Raw genomic sequence first — 19,315 nt, 5'->3', positions numbered from 1 at the left:
AAGCGGAACAGGGCTGGCGGGGGTGGGCAGGACAAATACCCTCGGCTAGTCGGAAGGAGGTGGGGCTTCGGAAACTTGGGCACCACCTTCCCCAACGCTCGCGAGGCTTCGTTCAATCCTGCGGGAAGAAGCGAGACTGAATGAGATCACGGAGTGGGCGGGGCGCCTGGGTCAGCTCCCGCGCAGGCGCGGTGAGGTCTGTCTGACCGACCTTCAGGAGGACCGGTATCACCATGTTTCCTCCGGCAGGCCTCGCAGGGCTGTCGGCCTGGGCCGTGCAGCCGCAAAGGTATGACAGCTCGCGGGGGGAACGGGAGGGTTGCGACGGATGGAGGGGCTCAGGCAGGGGGCAGGGGAAGCGGGTGGAGGCGAGTGGGACGGACGCAGAGGCCCCGGAGCCCGGGCTGCAGGAAGCGCTCGGAACCGGGAAGGGCGCGCCAAGTCTCCGGAGGCGGGCTGGGGCGGGGTGAGGGCCACGAGGAGTGCTCATCTAGGACCTCGAGAGTGGGGCCTTGGGCCCAGTTAATTTCAGGGCAGTCTTGGATCCCCTCAGCTACTAAATAAATGCTTAGGGAGCCTCTGCTGCGCGCCAGGCGGCGAGCCTCTGGGAGGCCTTACCCGGGCCCTCAAAGTGGGAGAGGGGAGGGCCCCAGGGAAGGTCCAGCGGAAGGTTAAGGTGTGCTTTTTGTCCTTGACGCCTTTTGAAACTCTCCGGTGCAGAGCGCAGTAACGCACAACGCGGACTAAGCGGCGACCTTGCAGCAGGCGCTTTGCTGGGCCCAAGTGTATAAAATAAGTGTCCTTGTGGGTTGCAAAGGGGACCTTAAATATCTGTTAGCGAGGAAGCGGAAGAGACCTTGCACTATCTCGAAACCGTTGTGCTGAATCAGTAACCCTGCAAGGTTATGACATCGTCCCAGTGCCCCGAGGAGGAGATAGATGGACTAATATGCGTCATCTGTTCACTGCCATGCAAGTTTTAGGGATTTTAAACATTGGTTTCCCCACACCCCCAGAAAAAGCATCTTAGAAGGCCTAGGAATAGGCAGACAAACATTGGTTTGTATGGTACCCTATAATAGGATGAGATGTGTTGCAGCTAGACAGAGTCTGGAAGAATTTCAGATACAGTGCCAAAGGGTTAGCTATAGACTGTAGCACTTCCCCGGTTTTACAGTAAAGGAGAATTCTAAGGAGCCACCCCACTAAACTAGATTTTTTGTACCTAATTTATGAGAAGGGACTATAAAGCATTAATTAACATAGGTATGTGTTCATTAAGCAAAACATTTATAACACTCAAAGATTTTCAGCTTAATGAAGTAATTAAATCCGATGTGAAAAACCTACATACAGATGTTGGTGGGTTTGCCTTGGAATTCAGAGTTTCTTTCCCCTAATATTGAAAGATGATTCATGGGAAGTAAGAAGTCCCATTAGTTGGATTCTCACTGGTATAGGTTGTCCCATTTCTTGATCACTCAGCGCACATTTGTTGGGTGCTTGCCCTGCGCCAAGTTGGCACTGTGGAAAGTGCTAAAATGTGGTGAACAAATCGACGTGATCCTGGTGAGCTTTGTGGGACAGTCCCTCACATGCAGTGGCGCTCTGCAAACGTCAGCTGTCCTTCCTTAGATGGGAACATCTTGCTGTGCATTAATGTTATCTGTAAATATTTTGAGAACTTTAAGTTATCCAAGTTGATCTTTAAAAATGGACAGTTTCCGAAATAAGGACCAAATACATTACATAAAACTGTAAAAATACCTTTTAAAAAACCTGTAAGATCTTTTGAAAATCTTTTAGTAAAGAAGCATTTAAGCGCTTGCTGGGTCTGAGACAACTACTGCGTGGGGTGGGGCTTAAACTGGAACCTCAGTCAGCAAATAAATGTGGAAGTCCTGACCTTACTCCCTTTGGAGTGTTGGTTTTAAATTGTTAGGTTATGAATAGTCATCAAACGTCAGTTTCCACCTTGAAGGTGTACTGTGTCCTCTTCCTTTTCATACATTGCATCACTCTGGGTGCCTGCTGGCTTTCCTGCCTCTTCTGCCTTTTCCCTTCCACTCCCTATAATTGCCTTTCAAATTCAGAAACTAAAGCCATCTTAATGTTTCACATGCCACAGAATTAATTTGGAAGGGAAATACATTATACTTTTGTCTTTGCAGAACCAGAAAGAGGCATTTCCTTGGTTGTGTTTTGGTTATTGAAAGCTTTCTAAAATGCAATTTGTTGTTATAGTTTTGGTTTCAAGGAGGTTTAGCATACCAACATTAACTAAACATTAGGCTTAACTACACTTACAGTGAAGTTGTTTTAATTGTTCAGGGTGTCAGTAAAATACCCTAAATTTTTGGAAATTAAACTTTTTTTTAAAGTAGTATTTAAGAAAATGGAAATAAGAAATTTGGGGGTGGGAAAGAGTGATTTTTCTATCTCAAATCAGGGGGAAATACATTTCTATTTCCTAGTGTTCCACATTGTCTAAAATGGAACTATTTTATAATAGGAAACCAGTAGGCCGTAAGTTGAACTATGGACACTGAAAAGGGAGAGAGATGGCATTTCAGGGGAGAGAAGAGGCCATCGTCTGAGGCTGAGGTAGCAGATATTTACTTTTAAACGTAAGGCAGCAGCCTGTAGTGTACCTGATGGAATGGTGCCAAACTGCCCGGCTTTGAATCCTGACCACCACTCACCTGGCAGTGTGGCCTTGGGCAAGTTACTCAGTGTCTCTGTACCATTTCCCCATCTGTTAAGTGGGGGTAATGCTAGTACCCCATTCATTGGATTGGTGTGAGGATTAAGTGAATCAGTATTTGTAAAGAACCAAGGACAGTGGGAAGAATGCTTGTGAGGATCCAGATGTATCACTTGAAAAATGAAAACGAATGTATACATACACGTTCTACATAAAACGTAATGTGAGAAGGTTAGAAGCCTAACAAGACTGAATTGTGTGTCATGGTTGGTGATAAAGTTCTGGGGAGTCACTTGGTGGAGAGGCCAGGGTCGGACTTTCACCCAGGCATTCAGTGTTAGAATTAGACATACTTCATAATTTTCTTTTCCTTAGGAATTAGTGGATGCTGCTTCTTCCTTAATTTTTATATTATTCAGCATTATACACTCCTTAAAATTCATTCAAGCTGTCTGTAATTTCTTTGAATGATACATAGTTCACCCACGAACCTGCTGTGTGATCATAGTAGATCATGGTAGTCCGCCATCTATCTGTGCGACTTGCCCTGTGCTGTATTTGACGTGTTTCTAGTTTCTCAGATAATCTCCCGAGAATTTTTCAGGACGTGATGCCATTTTCCAGAAGACAAAACTGACACAGAAAGAACTTCCTTTATCTTCTCATTTGCAAAAGCTGTATATTCAGTAGAGCAGTCTGTCGCTAGAGAGAGTTCAGATCAGCTCGTGGTTATTTTGCACTCAAATTGTACTTAAAAAATAACTTTGTGACACAGATAGACATGTTTAGAATTAAATGAAGTCTAAACATGAGAGTACTTCAAAATTGGGGTGTGTGCACAGCAGAAAGAATCACAAAAGATCCTGTATCTTCCTGCATACCTCTCACTTGGGATACGTGTGGAGACCCGAACATTCTGTGTTCATCCAGATATGGCATGCAGTTCAGATTTTGTTCCATATGACGTGCTCTGACTAGAAACCCGTGTCAGTTAAATTGGAGTGCATGCCTAAGACCATACTGTCCCAGTGTCACTCTTTTTTTTTTTTTTTTTTTTTTTTTGCGGTACGCGGGCCTCTCACTGCTGTGGCCTCTCCCGTTGCGGAGCACAGGCTCCGCACACGCAGGCTTCGCAGCCATGGCTCACAGGCGCAGCCGCTCCTCTGCATGTGGGATCTTCCTGGACCGGGGCACGAACCCGTGTCCCCTGCATCGGCAGGCGGACTCTCAACCACTGCGCCACCAGGGAAGCCCCCAGTGTCACTCTTTATAGTCTCTAAATTTAGAATGTCTGGGTAAAAAAGTTACTCCAAAAAAAGAAAATCATCCCCAAAATATTACTTTTCAAGTGCCATGATGAAAAAATGTTCATGGGATGGTCATTATGTCGATAAGTCCGCCCTCTGAACCAGCAGAGCTTGTCAGTGTTTGACTGCTTTTATCTTTGCCTTTGGGGGATCCACTCTTAAAACCAAACCTAATGTTTTCCAGGTAGTCTCCTTCCTCTTATTTTCTTTATTTTTCTTTGTCCATGGCTGAGTAATACCAGTAGTAAGTTACATAAGTCAAGAGATTTTTAAAAAATAACTGTTCTGGTTATGAACTTTCAGACTTACTTTTTGCATATAAACACATAGAATCACAAAAATGGCATCATATCTTATAGCCTGCATTTTTAAGTTATTATAGACGTTTTTAATCTGTTTTTTAGTACAGTTTTAGATTTATAGAAAAAATGAGTAGCACAGAGAGTTGCATATACCCACACCCCACTCTGGACATTTTCCCCAGTCATCAACATCTTGCATTAGTGTGGAGTGTATACTATGATTAATGAACCCGTGTTGATGCATTATTAACTAAGGTACATAGTTTCATTAAGGACACTCATTTTGTTGTATACTTCTGTGGGTTTTGACAAATGCATAGTGACATGTGTCTTCCATTACAATATCATGCAGAATAGTTTCACTGCCCTAAAAATCTCTCCCTAAAATCCTGGCAACCACTGATATTTTTATTGTTGCTATAGTTTTGTCAGTTCTGGAATGTCTTATAATTGGAATCATACAGTATGTAGCCTTTTCAGACTGGTTTCTTTCACTTAGCGATATGCAATTAAGGTTCCTCCATGTCTTTTTGTGGCTTGATGGCTCATTTATTTTTATTGCTTAATACTGCTCCAACTGTATGGATGCACCTGTCTGTTTATCCATTCATTCATGTATTGAAGGACATCTTGATTCCTTCCAGTTTTTGGCAGTCATGAATAAAGCTGCTATAGGAATGTGAATGCAGGTTGTCATGTAGATATAAGTTTTCAGCTCAATTGGGTAGGTATCTAGGGGTATGATTGCTGAATCAATCATATGTTTAAACTATGTTTAGATTTGTAAGAAGCTGCCAAACCATCTTCCAAAGTAGCCATACCATTTTGTATAACCACTGGTGATCAGTGAGAGTTCCTGTTACCCCACATCCTTGCCGTCATTGGTATTGTCAGGTTTTTTTTTTTTTTATTTTAGCCATTCTTTGGGATTTTCTATGTAGTTGATCATGTCATCTATGAACAAAGACAGCTTTATTTCTTCCCTCCCAACCTGTATACGTGTTGTTTCCCTTTTTGTCTTATTGCATTAATTAGGACTTCAGTACAGTGTTGAGTAGGGGTGGTGAGACAGGGCATCCTTGTCTTGTTCCCAGTCTTAGGGGGAAAGCTCTTAGTTTCTAACCATTAAACCTTAGGGGGTTTTTTTGTGGATGCTCTTTAGCAGGTTGAGGAAGTTCTCCTCTATTCCTAATTTGCTGAGAGGTTTTTAATCATGAATCGGCATTTGATTTTGTCAGATCCTTTTTCTGCATCTATTGATGATATAATTTTTCTTCTTTAGTGGGTTGATGTGGTGGATTATATATTTGAATTTCGAATGATGAACCAGCCTCACATACCTGGAATAAATCCCACTTGGTCGTAGTGTATAACTGTTTTTAATACATGGTTAGATTGCATTTGCTAATATTTTGTTGAGGATTTTTGCATCTAGGTTCATGAGAGATATTGTTCTCTAAATTTCATTTCTTATATAATGTCTTTATCTGGTTTTAGTAGTAGGGTTATGCTGGCCTTATAGAATGAGGACGTATTCCCCCTGCTTCTCGTTCTGATTCTCTTTCTTTTTCTTTTTAATTTTATTTTTTTTTGGCAGCAACTACCATGTCTACTGATAGTTACAAATCTGTCTCAAATCTCAATACCTCATATGTTTTCCAGACCTGGTTAACATTTCCACTTAGTTGCATGGTTTTTTAAACTACATCGCATTCAAAATTCATTATCTCCAGGGAGATCTCCCTCACCCAGTTTTTCTCTCTTGGTTAAATGACAACACTGTTCATTTAGCTTGCTCTCACATCTGGTCTCCTGTTGCTTTGCCAACCTCTCAGTCCAGGTGCTTGCCTTCTCTTGTCTGGAAGCCCCTTATTTGGCCTCCATGTCATCAACATTTGGTATGATTTTGTGCTTTTCACTGCTATCCGAGATACCTTACTGAAAAACTAAACTGATTTGTGGGCTTAGAAACATTCATCATTTTCCCAGTACCTATAAAATAATATTTATACTTATTAACCCAAGCTATGTCTCCAGCTTCAAAACTACATCCAGTTCCTAGGAATGCCCTCCTTAGGCCCTCCTTCTTTATGCACAAATGTATCGATTCTTCATTTCTCCCATGGAGCTTTCCAGGCCAACACAGGTACTTTATGGACTTAAGAGCTACAAGATAATATATATTCAGTAACATGTCTTCACCAGTAAGAGGAGGATCCTCTCGTAATTTATCTTTCACCAACATTACTTTTAAGTCATATCATTTTGACTTTAGTGCATCAGCACTTTAAAAGACTGTAGAAAATATTTCATGTAAATTTCATGTAAATCTAAATTTGCATAAATCTTGTTTATGAGATAGTAGTATGCTTGTAGTCAGAGACCACGTCCTGGAGCAGAGTAGCTGCTCAGTAAAGAGCTTACTGAATTGAGTTGAAAAAGTTAAGAATCGGTTTAAATAAACTGTACTTTGACACATGTGGTCATGTTAGAATGTGTAGTTGACCCTAAGGGTTATTTGAAAAGGTTTCGGTGAACTGAGGAAGTCAGGGACAATATAGGCAAAGGCATAGGGGTGGGAATAGAGCATGTGTGAATGCCATTGTGACTTCAGTGGAAGCTTTGTGTTAGATCAAATAGAATGAGATGTTTTTTGGGGGGCCTCTCACTGTTGTGGCCTCTCCCGTTGCGGAGCACAGGCTCCGGATGCGCAGGCTCAGCGGCCATGGTTCACGGGCCCAGCCACTCCGCGGCATGTGGGATCTTCCTGCACCGGGGCACGAACCTGTGTCCCCTGCATCAGCAGGCGGACTCTCAACCACTGCGCCACCAGGGAAGCCCTAGAATGAGATCTTTGATGATATAAGGTTTGGTATCAGTATTGAGGAATTTATGTATACACACACACACACGCACACACGTACACACACATTCAGAGTCTTATAGATCATTTCTTTATGGGATACTCTTTAAATCAGTTTATCAACTTTGAAAGTTTTTCTTTGAGCTGTTTTTCAAAAAACTAAAATGTTTTTTACCACCTTTATTCTTAGGATCCAAGTTCGAAATATGGCAACCTTGAAAGATAGTAAGTACTTTATCACAATATGTGAATTAAGAAAAACTAAATTTTGACAAATAAAAATGTGCTGCTTTAGCCCATTTACGTATTTGGTCAGAATGGACACAGTGAATCTATGTCATCTGTGTACGGCATTGAACTTGTTTTGGAAAAGACCCATGTGAGGTGACACATGGTTGTTGATTCTGTTGTTTGTAGAATGATAATGATATAACTAGAAAAAAGTACTGTGTGTGTGTATAAAATGTTATGGAATATGTGGCTAAAGGCCATTTTCAGTACCATTTAGTGTTTTAAATACATAATTTATTGATACTATTATGTTGCCGTTTTGCTTGTCCTCTCCAGGTAGCACAAGGTCTGAGTTATTGGTACTCTAACATTAAGCCTAGTTTAGCAGCTTCTATTAATTGAAGGTCTAACTGCTAATTATTCTACCTTGAAGTTTAGGAAAATATTTTGATAAATTCACAAATGAAATGGTAACTCCTTTGCACTTCTATTTCTCAGTTACCAGGCGACTAAAATCAATCAAAAACATCCAGAAAATTACCAAGTCTATGAAAATGGTAGCAGCAGCGAAATATGCCCGAGCGGAGAGGGAGCTGAAACCAGCCCGAGTGTATGGAATAGGATCCTTGGGTAAGAGGAGAGTACAGTCACAAATTACGAAGTACCGTTTAACCTAGAGATCACTGCTCATGACTCATCTGTCCTGAGTACTTCCAGGCCCCCATCTATCACAGCAGCCCTGTGCGGGTGGGGACCGTCAGAGCTCCAGCTTTGCAGATAAGAAAAACTGAAGCCCAGTGCAATCATAACTACATCTCTGTGACTTGGCATCTGAGCCTCTCTATTTGTTAACCACTGTATGTGATCATGTTCACTTTTAAGATATTCTGAAAATTTTCCTAGATTATTAAATATACCATCAAAAGAACTTGGAAGTTTAGTGCATTAGACTCAAATGCTTGATTTCTTCCTGTTACACTGTGATGTGATCTTTTAGGACTGCACGGTGGGGAGGGGGTGCCCTGCAGTGGAAGGTGACTGAGTAGTCTTGGAAATGACTCTGAGTACATGAGCGGAATGTTTATTTTAAACATCAACTGTAAAGAGGGAGAAATTTGCTTATTTCCAAATTGAAGAAAAGATGTATCTGTATCATCTGTGTGTTAATACCTCTATGTATTACATATAAATTACCTTGTGCAGTAGTTTTCTTGTGCTCTTCATATTTTTTAAGCATGCATTTATAGAATGCTTTTTTTAATCAGTGTTTTGTTTTTGTTTTTTTTGGCTGCATTGGGTCTTCGTTGCTGCGCGCGGGCTTCTAATTGCAGTGGCTTCTCTTGTTGGGAAGCACGGGCTCTAAGCACGCAGGCTTCAGTAGTTGCGGCACGCAGACTCAGTAGTTGTGGCTCGCAGGCTCTAGAGCTCAGGCTAGAGGCACACGGGCTTCATTGCTCCGTGGCATGTGGGATCTTCCCGGACCAGGGCTCAAATCTGTGTCCCCGTGCGTTGGCAGGCAGATTCTTAACCACTGCACTACCAGGGAAGTCCAATCCGTTTTTTTGTATATAAATTTATTTATTTTATTTATGTTTATTTTTGGCTGCGTTGGGTCTTTGTTGCTGCACATGGGCTTTCTCTAGTTGCGGCGAGCAGGGGCTACTCTTTGTTGCAGTGTGCGGGCTTCTCATTGCGGTGGCTTCTCTTGTTGTGGAGCACGGGCTCTAGGCGCGCGGGCTTCAGTAGTTGTGGCTCACAGGCTCTAGAGTGCAAGCTCAGTAGTTGTGGCACACGGGCTTAGTTGCTCCGCAGCATGTGGGATCTTCCCGAACCAGGGCTCAAACCCATGTCCCCTGCATTGTCAGGCAGATTCTTAACCACTGTGCCACCAGGGAAGCCCTAGCATGCTTTTATAAGCATGCTCTAAAGAAACTTTTGTATGAGAAAACGATAGGGCACTAGGCTTCAGTGGAAATGGCTCCTTGCTTTAAAAATGCCATATTTAGGGAATTTCCTGGCGGTCCAGTGGTTAGGACTTGGCACTCTTACTGCCAGGGTTCGGGTTAGATCCCTGGTTGGGGAACTAAGATCCTGCAGGCTGTGTGGTGCAGCCAAAAAAACCCAGCCATATTCAGCTTTTCCTAGGAGGCATAACGGAGACTTGCTAGGTTAGGGTTAGCAGTCATTAACAGCCCCAGCCGTTTTCTCTCCTGAGTCCTGTTCTCTAACCAGCATAATACTGAGCACCTAGTTAGCGGCCCAGTAGAGGTTGATAAATTACTCTAGCCTATTTCTATGAAAAGGTGAAAGTCATTCACTGTTCACCTTTCATGCTGAAATGAATAAGTGTAATAAATGTTTCCCCTCAAAACTCTGTAACCACAAAACTATCGAATAAGGAAATTGGCTCAGATATCTAATTATAATATTTGTGGTGTAATATTAAAAACTCAAGTCAAGGCTGCCATTCAGCTACTCAGTCCTTCAAACTAAAAAAATGCTAACTGCTAGATATTAAATGGCTAATCATTTAAAATATTTAAGAACTTTAAATAGACATTTTATGCTGTACAATATGAAACATAAAAAGAGACTGAAAAGGAATATTTTCTCCACTTCCATAAACTTTGGAGTTGAGTATTCTCTCTGCTTTTTATGGAGGGTCCTCAGGTATTGAAATTTGAGAATCACTGCTCTATACTGAAAAAGGCAATAGCAGGGATTTTGTTGAAGTGGGGAATGTGGCAGCCGTGAAGATGCACTTTGTAACTAGAGTGAGCACAGCTGCTGAATCGTCCTGTGTTTTTGCACCTAAGCCATGCTTCCCACGGGCTCCTCCTGGCCAGCACCTGAGCACAGGTGGGATACTCAGGTAGGCGTGTTCTTGGGAGACTTGGGGCTCCCTGGCAGCCTCGCTGAACTTTCCCTCAACTGTACAGCGGTCCAGGAAGCTGCCACCCCACCTTTCCTCCCACTGGTCAGACTGGCATCCTGGTGTGATGGCTATTCTGACCTCCTTCCTATTTTCTCTCACAGGCATTTCCCCAGTAAACTCCATGTATATTTTATCTTATTTAAACACCTCTTGCCTTCTGCTTCTTGGAAGACCAACAATGTGAGGTTGTTAGTAATACCAAAAATAGGGACTTCCCTGGCAGTCCAGTGGTTAGGATTCCGCGCTTCCACTGCAGGGGACACGGATTTGATCCCTGGTCCCGCAAGCCACGCAGCCCAGCAAAAATAAATAAATAAAAAATAAAATGGCATCCATCATTTTAATGTCAGCAGTTTTCATAAAAGCTTGCTATGTAGATTATATGAGCATTTCAGTAAATATTTGTTTTCTGCTTTTTTGGTTGTACACTGAAGATCTGTGTTCTTTAGAAATTTGGCAAGTCTAGAGAAGTTGGTACTTCTATAAGTCTGGCCTTTTTACAAGTTCTTCAATTGTGCTAGCGATTTCTTTTAGTCAGTACTTTTTGGCCCTTAGGAACCTTTGTCTTAATAGAGATTTAAACCTTTATGGTTTTCAGCCTGATCGTAAATGAAATAAGTGCACAGACACTTGATTATATTGAGGCATCATTTTTTAAATTAGGGATTATTGCTGTATTTAGTGTAATTACACATACTTTTTTTTTTTTTTTAGCTCTATATGAAAAGGCTGATATTAAGGTGCCTGAAGACAAGAAGAAACATCTCCTTATCGGTGTGTCCTCAGACCGAGGGCTTTGTGGTGCTATTCATTCCTCGATTGCTAAACACTTAAAGAGTGAGGCGGCCAATCTCACAGCAGCTGGGAAAGAAGTTAAGATTGTTGGAGTTGGTGATAAAATCAGGAGTATACTTCACAGGTAATTTAAGTGTATACTGTTTATGTTTAAAAGGCTGCAAGAATGAATAAAGGGAAGTTTCTTTGATAGTTGATTTAAGCAAGGTGTCTTTTTTTGGTTACCATTTTATACACAGAGGTTTGGTTTTGTTTTGAATTTTTTTCCAGAATATAGTAGAATGGATAGATTTCCCGTTTTCTATTTATCTTTTGTTTTTCCTTCTTCCAGACCATAAATGGAATACAGTAGGAATATCAGAAGCTATGGGTTTTTGTTTTGGGGGGCGTTTTTCTGTTTTTTTTAATGAGGACCCTAAGGAGCTCTCACAGCCTGGAAGTGCCAGAAATGAATGACAGCTGATTAGGACTGGAAGGAGAGAAGTAAAAGCAGAGAGAAATGCAAGACAAGAAAGGCCTGGTGTTAGTCCTTAGTTCTTGGCGGGTGCTGAAGGAAAGGGATAATCACGATAATGTAGGGGCACCTTAATTCAGTGAACACCCCCTGCCCCCCTCAAAAAAGCTTGATCCATAGTGAGAGTGTTTTTTCCTTGTTCTCTGTTCTTTCAGCAGAAGTATTCTGTTAAACTATTTTATGTGACCTCTTCATTTTCTTGTAGGACTCATTCTAACCAGTTTTTGGTGACATTCAAAGAAGTGGGGAGAAGGCCCCCTACCTTTGGGGATGCGTCGGTCGTTGCCCTTGAACTGTTAAATTCTGGATATGAATTTGATGAAGGGTCTATCATCTTTAACAGATTCAGGCAAGAAAAATGTTGAAATCCAAGCTTTTTTATGTTTTATGTTCATTATGCTTTTGGAATTTACATTTGCTTTTGCCGTTTCTAGGTCTGTCATTTCCTACAAGACAGAAGAAAGGCCCATCTTTTCCCTTGGTACCATTGCAAGTGCTGGTAAGTAGGTTTTGTATGACAAGTATTCTTCCTATAGAAAGGAGAGATTTGTACATTTAGGAAAACAGTGATTATCAGGGTGGCTTTTTTCCAGCAGTAACGAAAATGATGTTGGGCTCTTTCTATCACCGTCTATTAGTGGCTTCCATGAAATCATAAACATTTATTGTTTGACAACTCTTACTGCATTCTTTCATTAATTTAATAAATAAATAAATATCCATTGAAGGCCATCATTAGATATGATTTCTGTCCTTGGAGATTGAAGAACTTAGCTAGAATGATGTATTGGCTTTGCAATCTGTGTGTGGGAGCCCTCCCTAACCACAAAACAGACGCTCTAGAATAGAGATTTGAACACTATTCACAACTAATATATGTTGAACAACTCAGTTCTCTTGTTTTGCTATTTAAACAAAGTGATCATTGCTCAGTGATGCATCCTGGAAATAACTCAGGAGCTGATTTTATTTTCCCTTTCTGTATATTAGACTTCTCCTGTTCTAGGTGTATAACTTTTACATTTTTTAAAAATAAATCTATTTATTTATTTTTTGGCTGCGTTGGGTCTTCATTGCTGCGAGTGGGCTTTCTCTAGTTGAGGCAGGCAGCAGCTACACTTCGTTGCAGTGCACAGGCTTCTCACTGCGGTGGCTTCTCTTGTTGTGGAGCACGGTCTCTAGGCGCACAGGTTTCAGTAGTTGCGGTGCATGGGCTCAGTAGCTGTGGCTTATGGGCTCTAGAGTGCAGGCTCAGTAGTTGTGGCGCACGGGCTTAGTTGCTCCGCGGCATGTGGGATCTTCCCGGACCAGGGCTCGAACCCGTGTCCCCTGCCTTGGCAGGTGGATTCTTAACCACTGCGCCACCAGGGAAGTCCCTATAACTTTTACATTTTAATGTCTTAGAAGTTAGGATGCTTCTACTAGTCAGTGGCTTGTCATTTTTAATTGGCTATGTTATTTTCTTTCTTCATGGTACATAAAATAGGAGTTACAATCCACCGCATCTTAAATTTGATGAAATCCAGTACTGTCTTAGCACTTTACACTAATGAATGAACTTTGAAGTCTGCTGCTACGTTTCCACTGCCTAATTACTAAAATGCACAGCAGCCTCTTAACTCTTCCTCTCTTCCACATTCTCAGAAAAGCTTTCCCTCCCTTATTTTCCTGACAGATTTCCCCAATAATCTTATACACAGATTTCCCCAATAATCAAATGGCTGAAATGGGATTTTTATATTACACTATACGAGTCTCAGTTCTTTCCTTAATTTATTAAAAAACGCAGTCACTGACTATTGGGTGGCTTCGTGCCCAGCACGCTGCTAGAGACCGTCCAAAGGATTTGTATCCGTGAAGTGTGGTGCTGTTACTTTAAATGTGGACTTCTTAAGTTTTATGAAGTTAAGCATTTGAAGTAGAATATCAAATGCTTTGTTTACACATCATATTTTGCTGAAAATCTATTATCTACAGTATGGAAATAGATGAAGCTTTTAGAACTGAGTCCTTTAACCAATCTTACATTGACTTCTCTGTAATTGTAAAGAGTTTTTATACTAGGAAGCTGTCTTGATTAAATCAGTCTTTGTGCAGTATCGCTTCAGAGAAATCCATGGCTTGTTTTAACAGAGAGCATGAGTATATATGATGATATTGATGCTGACGTGCTGCAGAATTACCAAGAGTACAGCCTGGCCAACATCATCTACTACTCTCTGAAGGAATCCACCACGAGTGAGCAGAGTGCCAGGATGACGGCCATGGACAATGCCAGCAAGAATGCTTGTAAGCGCTGAGCATGTTCCTGAGACAGTTCCCTTGTGGAAAGCAGCATGAAGACCCTCACGTCAAAAGGCATTAGCGATTCTGGAAGTGGACCAGGAAGCAGGAGAGCTGGGGTCTAGTCCTGGGCTCTGCCACCGATTCTGTGAGGATAGAAAAATTATATTCTCTGCCTTAAAGGAAGTAATATCTTACTTGGTACGCAGTAAGTGTGCAGGTACTTTGAAAAGGTATCTCGTGGAAGAAACAAAAATACCTTCATAAAATTTTTTGAGTGGCCAGTTTGGGTACCCAAAAGGAAACAGAATCTTATTTTTGAATTAAGCAATACACGTCTATAAATGACTTAGTGAAAAAGGTATTCTTTTCCAGTTTTAGATCTTGTTGTCTAATCTTTTGTTCTGTTTGTAGCTGAAATGATTGACAAATTGACTTTGACGTTCAATCGCACCCGCCAAGCTGTCATCACCAAGGAGCTGATAGAAATCATCTCTGGTGCTGCGGCTCTGTAAGTAACCGTGCGTCGCCCTCAGACTCCATGTCTCATCTGTGCCTGCTAGTTTAACCTTTGCATGTTTAAGTTTTCCGTTTTGTTTTGTCTGTTAAAGATGAAATGATCCATTGCTTATCTTGTTTCCTTAATCATCAAACATCATCAAGTTTGATGAAAATGAGATCTCTGGTGTATTTTGATTGTTTCAGCTGAAATATTCAGGCTTAGCTTCTTCTTTTTAGAAATTAGTATATTGCTGGCTTTCACTTTCTTCAAGTTTTAGGAATAAGGATGTGAATTAATTCAGTATCATTTATAAAATCTGTCTTTGAAACTTAAAATATTATAAATCAGGCTTTCTGAGTTACAGGACTGGTTTGGGCTTTGGTTTTATATAAATCTGCAGATCATTGAATGGTGGTAGGGTCCAGGAATTTTAAAATTAAGTTTTCTGTATCAGTACTGTCTTATAGGAGTTCTTAAAATAGCGCTTTCCTCAAGAAAATGTCTTGGTTGTCTAGCTAGATATGTTAATGTTTGTGAAACCATGGTTACGATAATGGGAATTGTTTTAAAAATTATTAAATTGAACACCCATTATATGCCTCATACAGTGCTAGGCACGGTGTTAAAGGATGTGATCCTTTCTTCCAAGGCATTTACGTGCTAATAGGATAAGAAAAAAAATGCAGATAATTATGCTGAAAGATAAAATGTGTCGTAAGTTATCTTTGACTCATTCTCTCTCACCTCCTGCTAATTGGTCACCAAGTTCTGTAAATTTTACCTTCTAAATATCCCTTGACCCTTTCCCCTTTATGCCCTCTTCACGCAGATCCTTGTCATTTCTCTCCCAAATTAAAAAGTATATTTTTTGAGTGGCACATGTTTTTTTTCCCTGAAATGCCATCCTTCCCCTGTACCCTTGATTGTACATCTCTGGTTATCCTTCCTAACAGAGCTGGGGTAATCCTTTCTTCCAGAAATCCCCCCTTCCTGGTTTGAGTGGGGCAGCCTCCTGTGCTTCCCTTCATCATAGCACTTACACTTTTTTACTAGGAATTGCCCTTTTGTTTGTCTACGTCCTTCTGCGGCTTGGGACAGGGAGTGTCTCATTCAGTCTTGTAGCCCCATCACCTGGCACATACTTTCTCAGTAAATATTTGTAGAGTGGATGAATGACGTGCCATGAATATATACATTTTTTAAAAAATTTATTTGTTTTTATTTTTGGCTGTGTTGGGTCTTTGTTGCTGTGCACAGGCTTTCTCTAGTTGCGGTGAGCGGAGGCTACTCTTCGTTGCGGTGCACGGGCTTCTCAGTGTCGTGGCTTCACTTGTTGCGGAACGTGGGCTCTAGAGTGCAGGCTCAGTAGTTGTGGCTCACGGGTTCTATAGCACAGGCTCAGTAGTGTGGTGCACGGGCTTAGTTGCTCCGCGGCATGTGGGATCTTCCCAGGCCAAGGATCGAACCCCTGTCCCCTGCACTGGCAGGCGGATTCTTAACCACTGCGCCACCAGGGAAGCCCGCCATGAATATATTAAGACCTGGAAGTTCAGCAGAGAGAGAAGTAACATTTTATTGGGTATGTGAAAAAATGAATCCAGGTTTAAGAATCAGGGAAAGGTTTATCACTACGATGACATTTAAGTTGGTCCTTTTGTCTATGGAGGATAGAAATGGGCAGCATGCCAGAGACACAAATAAACTGGTTGAGACTGTTTTATAAGTGTTGATTGGATCCAGCAGCCTTCCTTCTCTTATTTTGCCTTCAGGCGTGAGTTTAAGACTAATCCATCTCTCAGCCTGGTCTCTACTGCTCTCTTAACGTCAGAGTCTAGTGCAGTGATGAGTGGCCCTGCCACTTACCAGCTTGATAGACGTTACGATACTCTCCCTGCAACGCAGTTGTTTTCTATGACATGGGGGCTAATACAGGGATTAAATAAGTGTATTATTCATGTCCTCCTTGCTGTACTTCCTACTGCTGGAGCCACGCGGACTTCTTCTTGGGTGGCGTGCATGCAGAGGCCTGGGGGAAAGTTTTGACTGCGCTCTGAAGGTCCGGGAGCTGTGAGATGTGGAGAGCCAGGCAAAGAGGAATGAATGCTCGGAATAGATGGAGGCTACAGCCTCTGCAGAATTGAGGACCAGGCTCTTTCTTGATTAGGAATGCGGGGACTTGGCTGAAAAGTAGCAAAGTCAGAGAAATGAGGAGAGGGAGATTGGGACATGAAGACCAAGGATTTTAAAAAGAACTCAAATAACTGGAAATTGACTGGTTTTCGCTTTCTAGAAAGGCAGCCTATATCCTTTATTGCAAGTTAGCTGTGCAGCCTGACGGTAGATTATTTATATGAATGGACTTGCATGCTCTGTAACCTCTCAGCTCTTCTGCTTAAAGGCTTTAATACAAACACATCTGGCTCTTTGGTAGTAATATAAAAGGCATGAATAAACCATAATATTTGAGGTACCAAATATTTAGTTGCTAGCCTAAAATTTTTTAATATATTGTACGCTATTTATAGAAAAGTTGTGGTTTAAAGTATGCTTTCATAGTCCTGCCTACTTGCATGAACACGGTTTTATTGCTTCTAACCAGATTCAAGTCTATGACCTTTTATAACAATCATTGAATCTCTTCTAAGGGAATATTTTGGTAAGTATTTATGTGATATACTCAAGGTAGTGAGTGAGGAAGTGGGCTTTTTTCGTCAGAAATTGTAAATGATTAACCAGCATGGATTGTTTCTTGACCTGCTTGTTTTGTGTTTGTCTTTTTCTTCTAATATAATAACCCAGGAACTAATGAAATTCGAGTTTCATCCTCAGACAAGAGGTAAAGTGGTAATATTTCACGCACTCTCCCCTACCCCCTACCCCGTCAGAAAAGAAACCCAGTCAGATAGAATTGAAGGTAATTCAGCAACAGTGAAACTGATTCCCTGAGAGATGAGATGGCCAGGCCATTAGAGCAGCAACCAGCTTGTGGGAGTATGTGGGTGATGCTAGTGGGCTTTTTTTTTCTTCTTAGATATATTAAATAAACTGTAAGGATAAAGAATTAGCATTCTTGGGACCTCTCTGGTGGTCCAGTGGTTGGGACTCCACGCTTCCACTGCAGGGCACACGGGTTCGATCACTGGTCAGGGAACTAGGATCCCACGTGGCTCATGGTGCGGCCAAAAGGAAAAAAGAATTAGCATGCTTTTGAGTTATCAAATACAGGCGGATGAGGAGCAGTGGTTCTCAAACTTCCTGGTCTCAGAACGCTTTGATATCTGACTTCACAGAGGATAGCTCAGTTCTCTCCATTTCTGTATTCATTCTGTTCTGATATTACACGTCACGTAGGCTCTGGAAAACTCCACCATGTGCACCTGAGAATGAGAATAAAATAGGCAAATAACATTGTTATAAAAATAGTTTTGCCCTCACGGACCTCATGAAAGGGTCACCAGACCAAAATTTGAGAACCACTGGTGTAGAGTAGCATTTTATTATGTAGAGTCAGTTTTTAAAGTCCCACTGAAATATGTATTATCTCTTGACATCTTTATTTTTCAAAAAAACATTGTTTTTTATTTGTTCTGTACTTTTATTTTTCAGGTAAAGAAGATTCAGCCAGCTGATTTTGTTTTTAGCTTACTGCTGTCCTTGTCAGAAGAAATTGTTGGTCCACTGTTTAAATTAGTAAAGACAGCAAGATATTTGTAAATTATCTTACAATAAATGACTCACCGTAAGAAAATCACTGTCTTGTCTTATTATATGAGAACAGCAGTTCTCCAAATGAGATCTTAAAACACTTAAAAATATTAACATGCTACTTATTAAGAAGATAGTTGAAGAGGCTCCTCTGATTTTCTGGTTGCCTAACAGCCATGGAAAGCCTGGCCTCCGTGGGGTCAGAGTGGAAGAGGCACCAGGCCACAACCCCAGCCCAGGCACCTGAGCACCACCAGCATGGGGAAGCAAACGCACTGTCCAGGTCATCTGCTGTTTCTCACGTGCACGGTGTAGAATTTCAGGCATATACTAAATCTAAATAAATTTTTAAATCTTTTCCAAGGACTGAGAAACATTTCAGTAGGATACTTACTCCATAGTCGCATTTAGATAACCATTAAGATTGGGTGCATGAGCTGTTACACACAGCGAGTTGGCCATGCCAAAGTGTCAGGGTTTTTTCCTATTTATTTAAAAGAGGGCTTAGGGGTTTTTATGGCAAAAGTAGTATAGGAATTACAAAAGACTGTAGAACTATAAAAAAATACAAAGCCCATTCTCACTTAACACTTTATATTACTCTTGTTAAAAAACATTAAATAAATACATGCATATGCTATTATTTTACCAATAACTATTCATAAAAATGAACAATAAGTAATATAAAAATGGATTAGCGGGCTTCCCTGGTGGCGCAGTGGTTGAGGGTCCGCCTGCCGGTGCAGGGGACACGGGTTTGTGCGCCGGTCCGGGAGGATCCCACATGCCGCGGAGCGGCTGGGCCCGTGAGCCATGGCCGCTGAGCCTGCGCGTCCGGAGCCTGTTCTCCGCAGTGGGAGAGGCCACAGCAGTGAGAGGCCCGAGTGCCACAGGAAAAAAAAAAAAAAAAAAAGGATTAGCAACCACAAACCTGTAAAGAGCAGTGTTGCCACTTTAAGAAGAAGGCTGCCAGAGAAAGATAAACTGAACAGAATCTCAGGGTCATTTTCTAGCTTCCCTGAAATGTTACAAGAGGCATTTTGATTTCTGAGCCTTTGTGACATTTGTTTTTCTCTGAAGGCTCATAGGTCTTTACCTGTGTTGCTCTGAAATGTCACAAGGATAGTTGTTAATAAGTATCCTTGGGGAAGTCTTTGCACACTTGGACGAGTAC

At 41.5% G+C, this 19,315-nt stretch overlaps 1 protein-coding gene across 3 annotated transcripts; it reads left to right on the top strand.

Annotated features, from left to right (window-relative positions):
- Window positions 1-161: 161 nt before the first annotated feature.
- ATP5F1C (ATP synthase F1 subunit gamma) lies at window positions 162-18,184 on the top strand (the record flags this gene model as incomplete). Of its 3 annotated transcripts, XM_081228451.1 has the most annotated exons (10): window positions 162-289; window positions 7,367-7,401; window positions 7,906-8,037; window positions 11,057-11,261; window positions 11,857-12,000; window positions 12,086-12,150; window positions 13,785-13,940; window positions 14,349-14,445; window positions 17,236-17,272; window positions 18,043-18,184. In XM_081228451.1, the coding sequence occupies exons 1-9, from the start codon at window positions 234-236 to the stop codon at window positions 17,240-17,242; spliced, it is 897 nt and encodes a 298-aa protein (XP_081084577.1). In that variant the 5' UTR covers window positions 162-233. The 3 variants fall into 3 exon arrangements, with proteins under 3 accessions (XP_081084577.1, XP_081084578.1, XP_081084579.1); XM_081228452.1 differs by lacking the exon at window positions 17,236-17,272; XM_081228453.1 differs by lacking the exons at window positions 17,236-17,272; window positions 18,043-18,184 and having other exon boundaries at window positions 14,349-14,449.
- Between the last annotated feature and the right edge of the window lie 1,131 nt (window positions 18,185-19,315).

Source organism: Mesoplodon bidens (genome assembly GCF_964165515.1).
Source record: "Mesoplodon bidens genome assembly, chromosome: 3".
In the NCBI taxonomy this organism is placed as follows: Eukaryota; Metazoa; Chordata; class Mammalia; order Artiodactyla; family Ziphiidae; genus Mesoplodon; species Mesoplodon bidens.
Note: the sequence above shows the minus strand (reverse complement) of the source record. Positions and strands in the feature narration are given on the sequence as shown.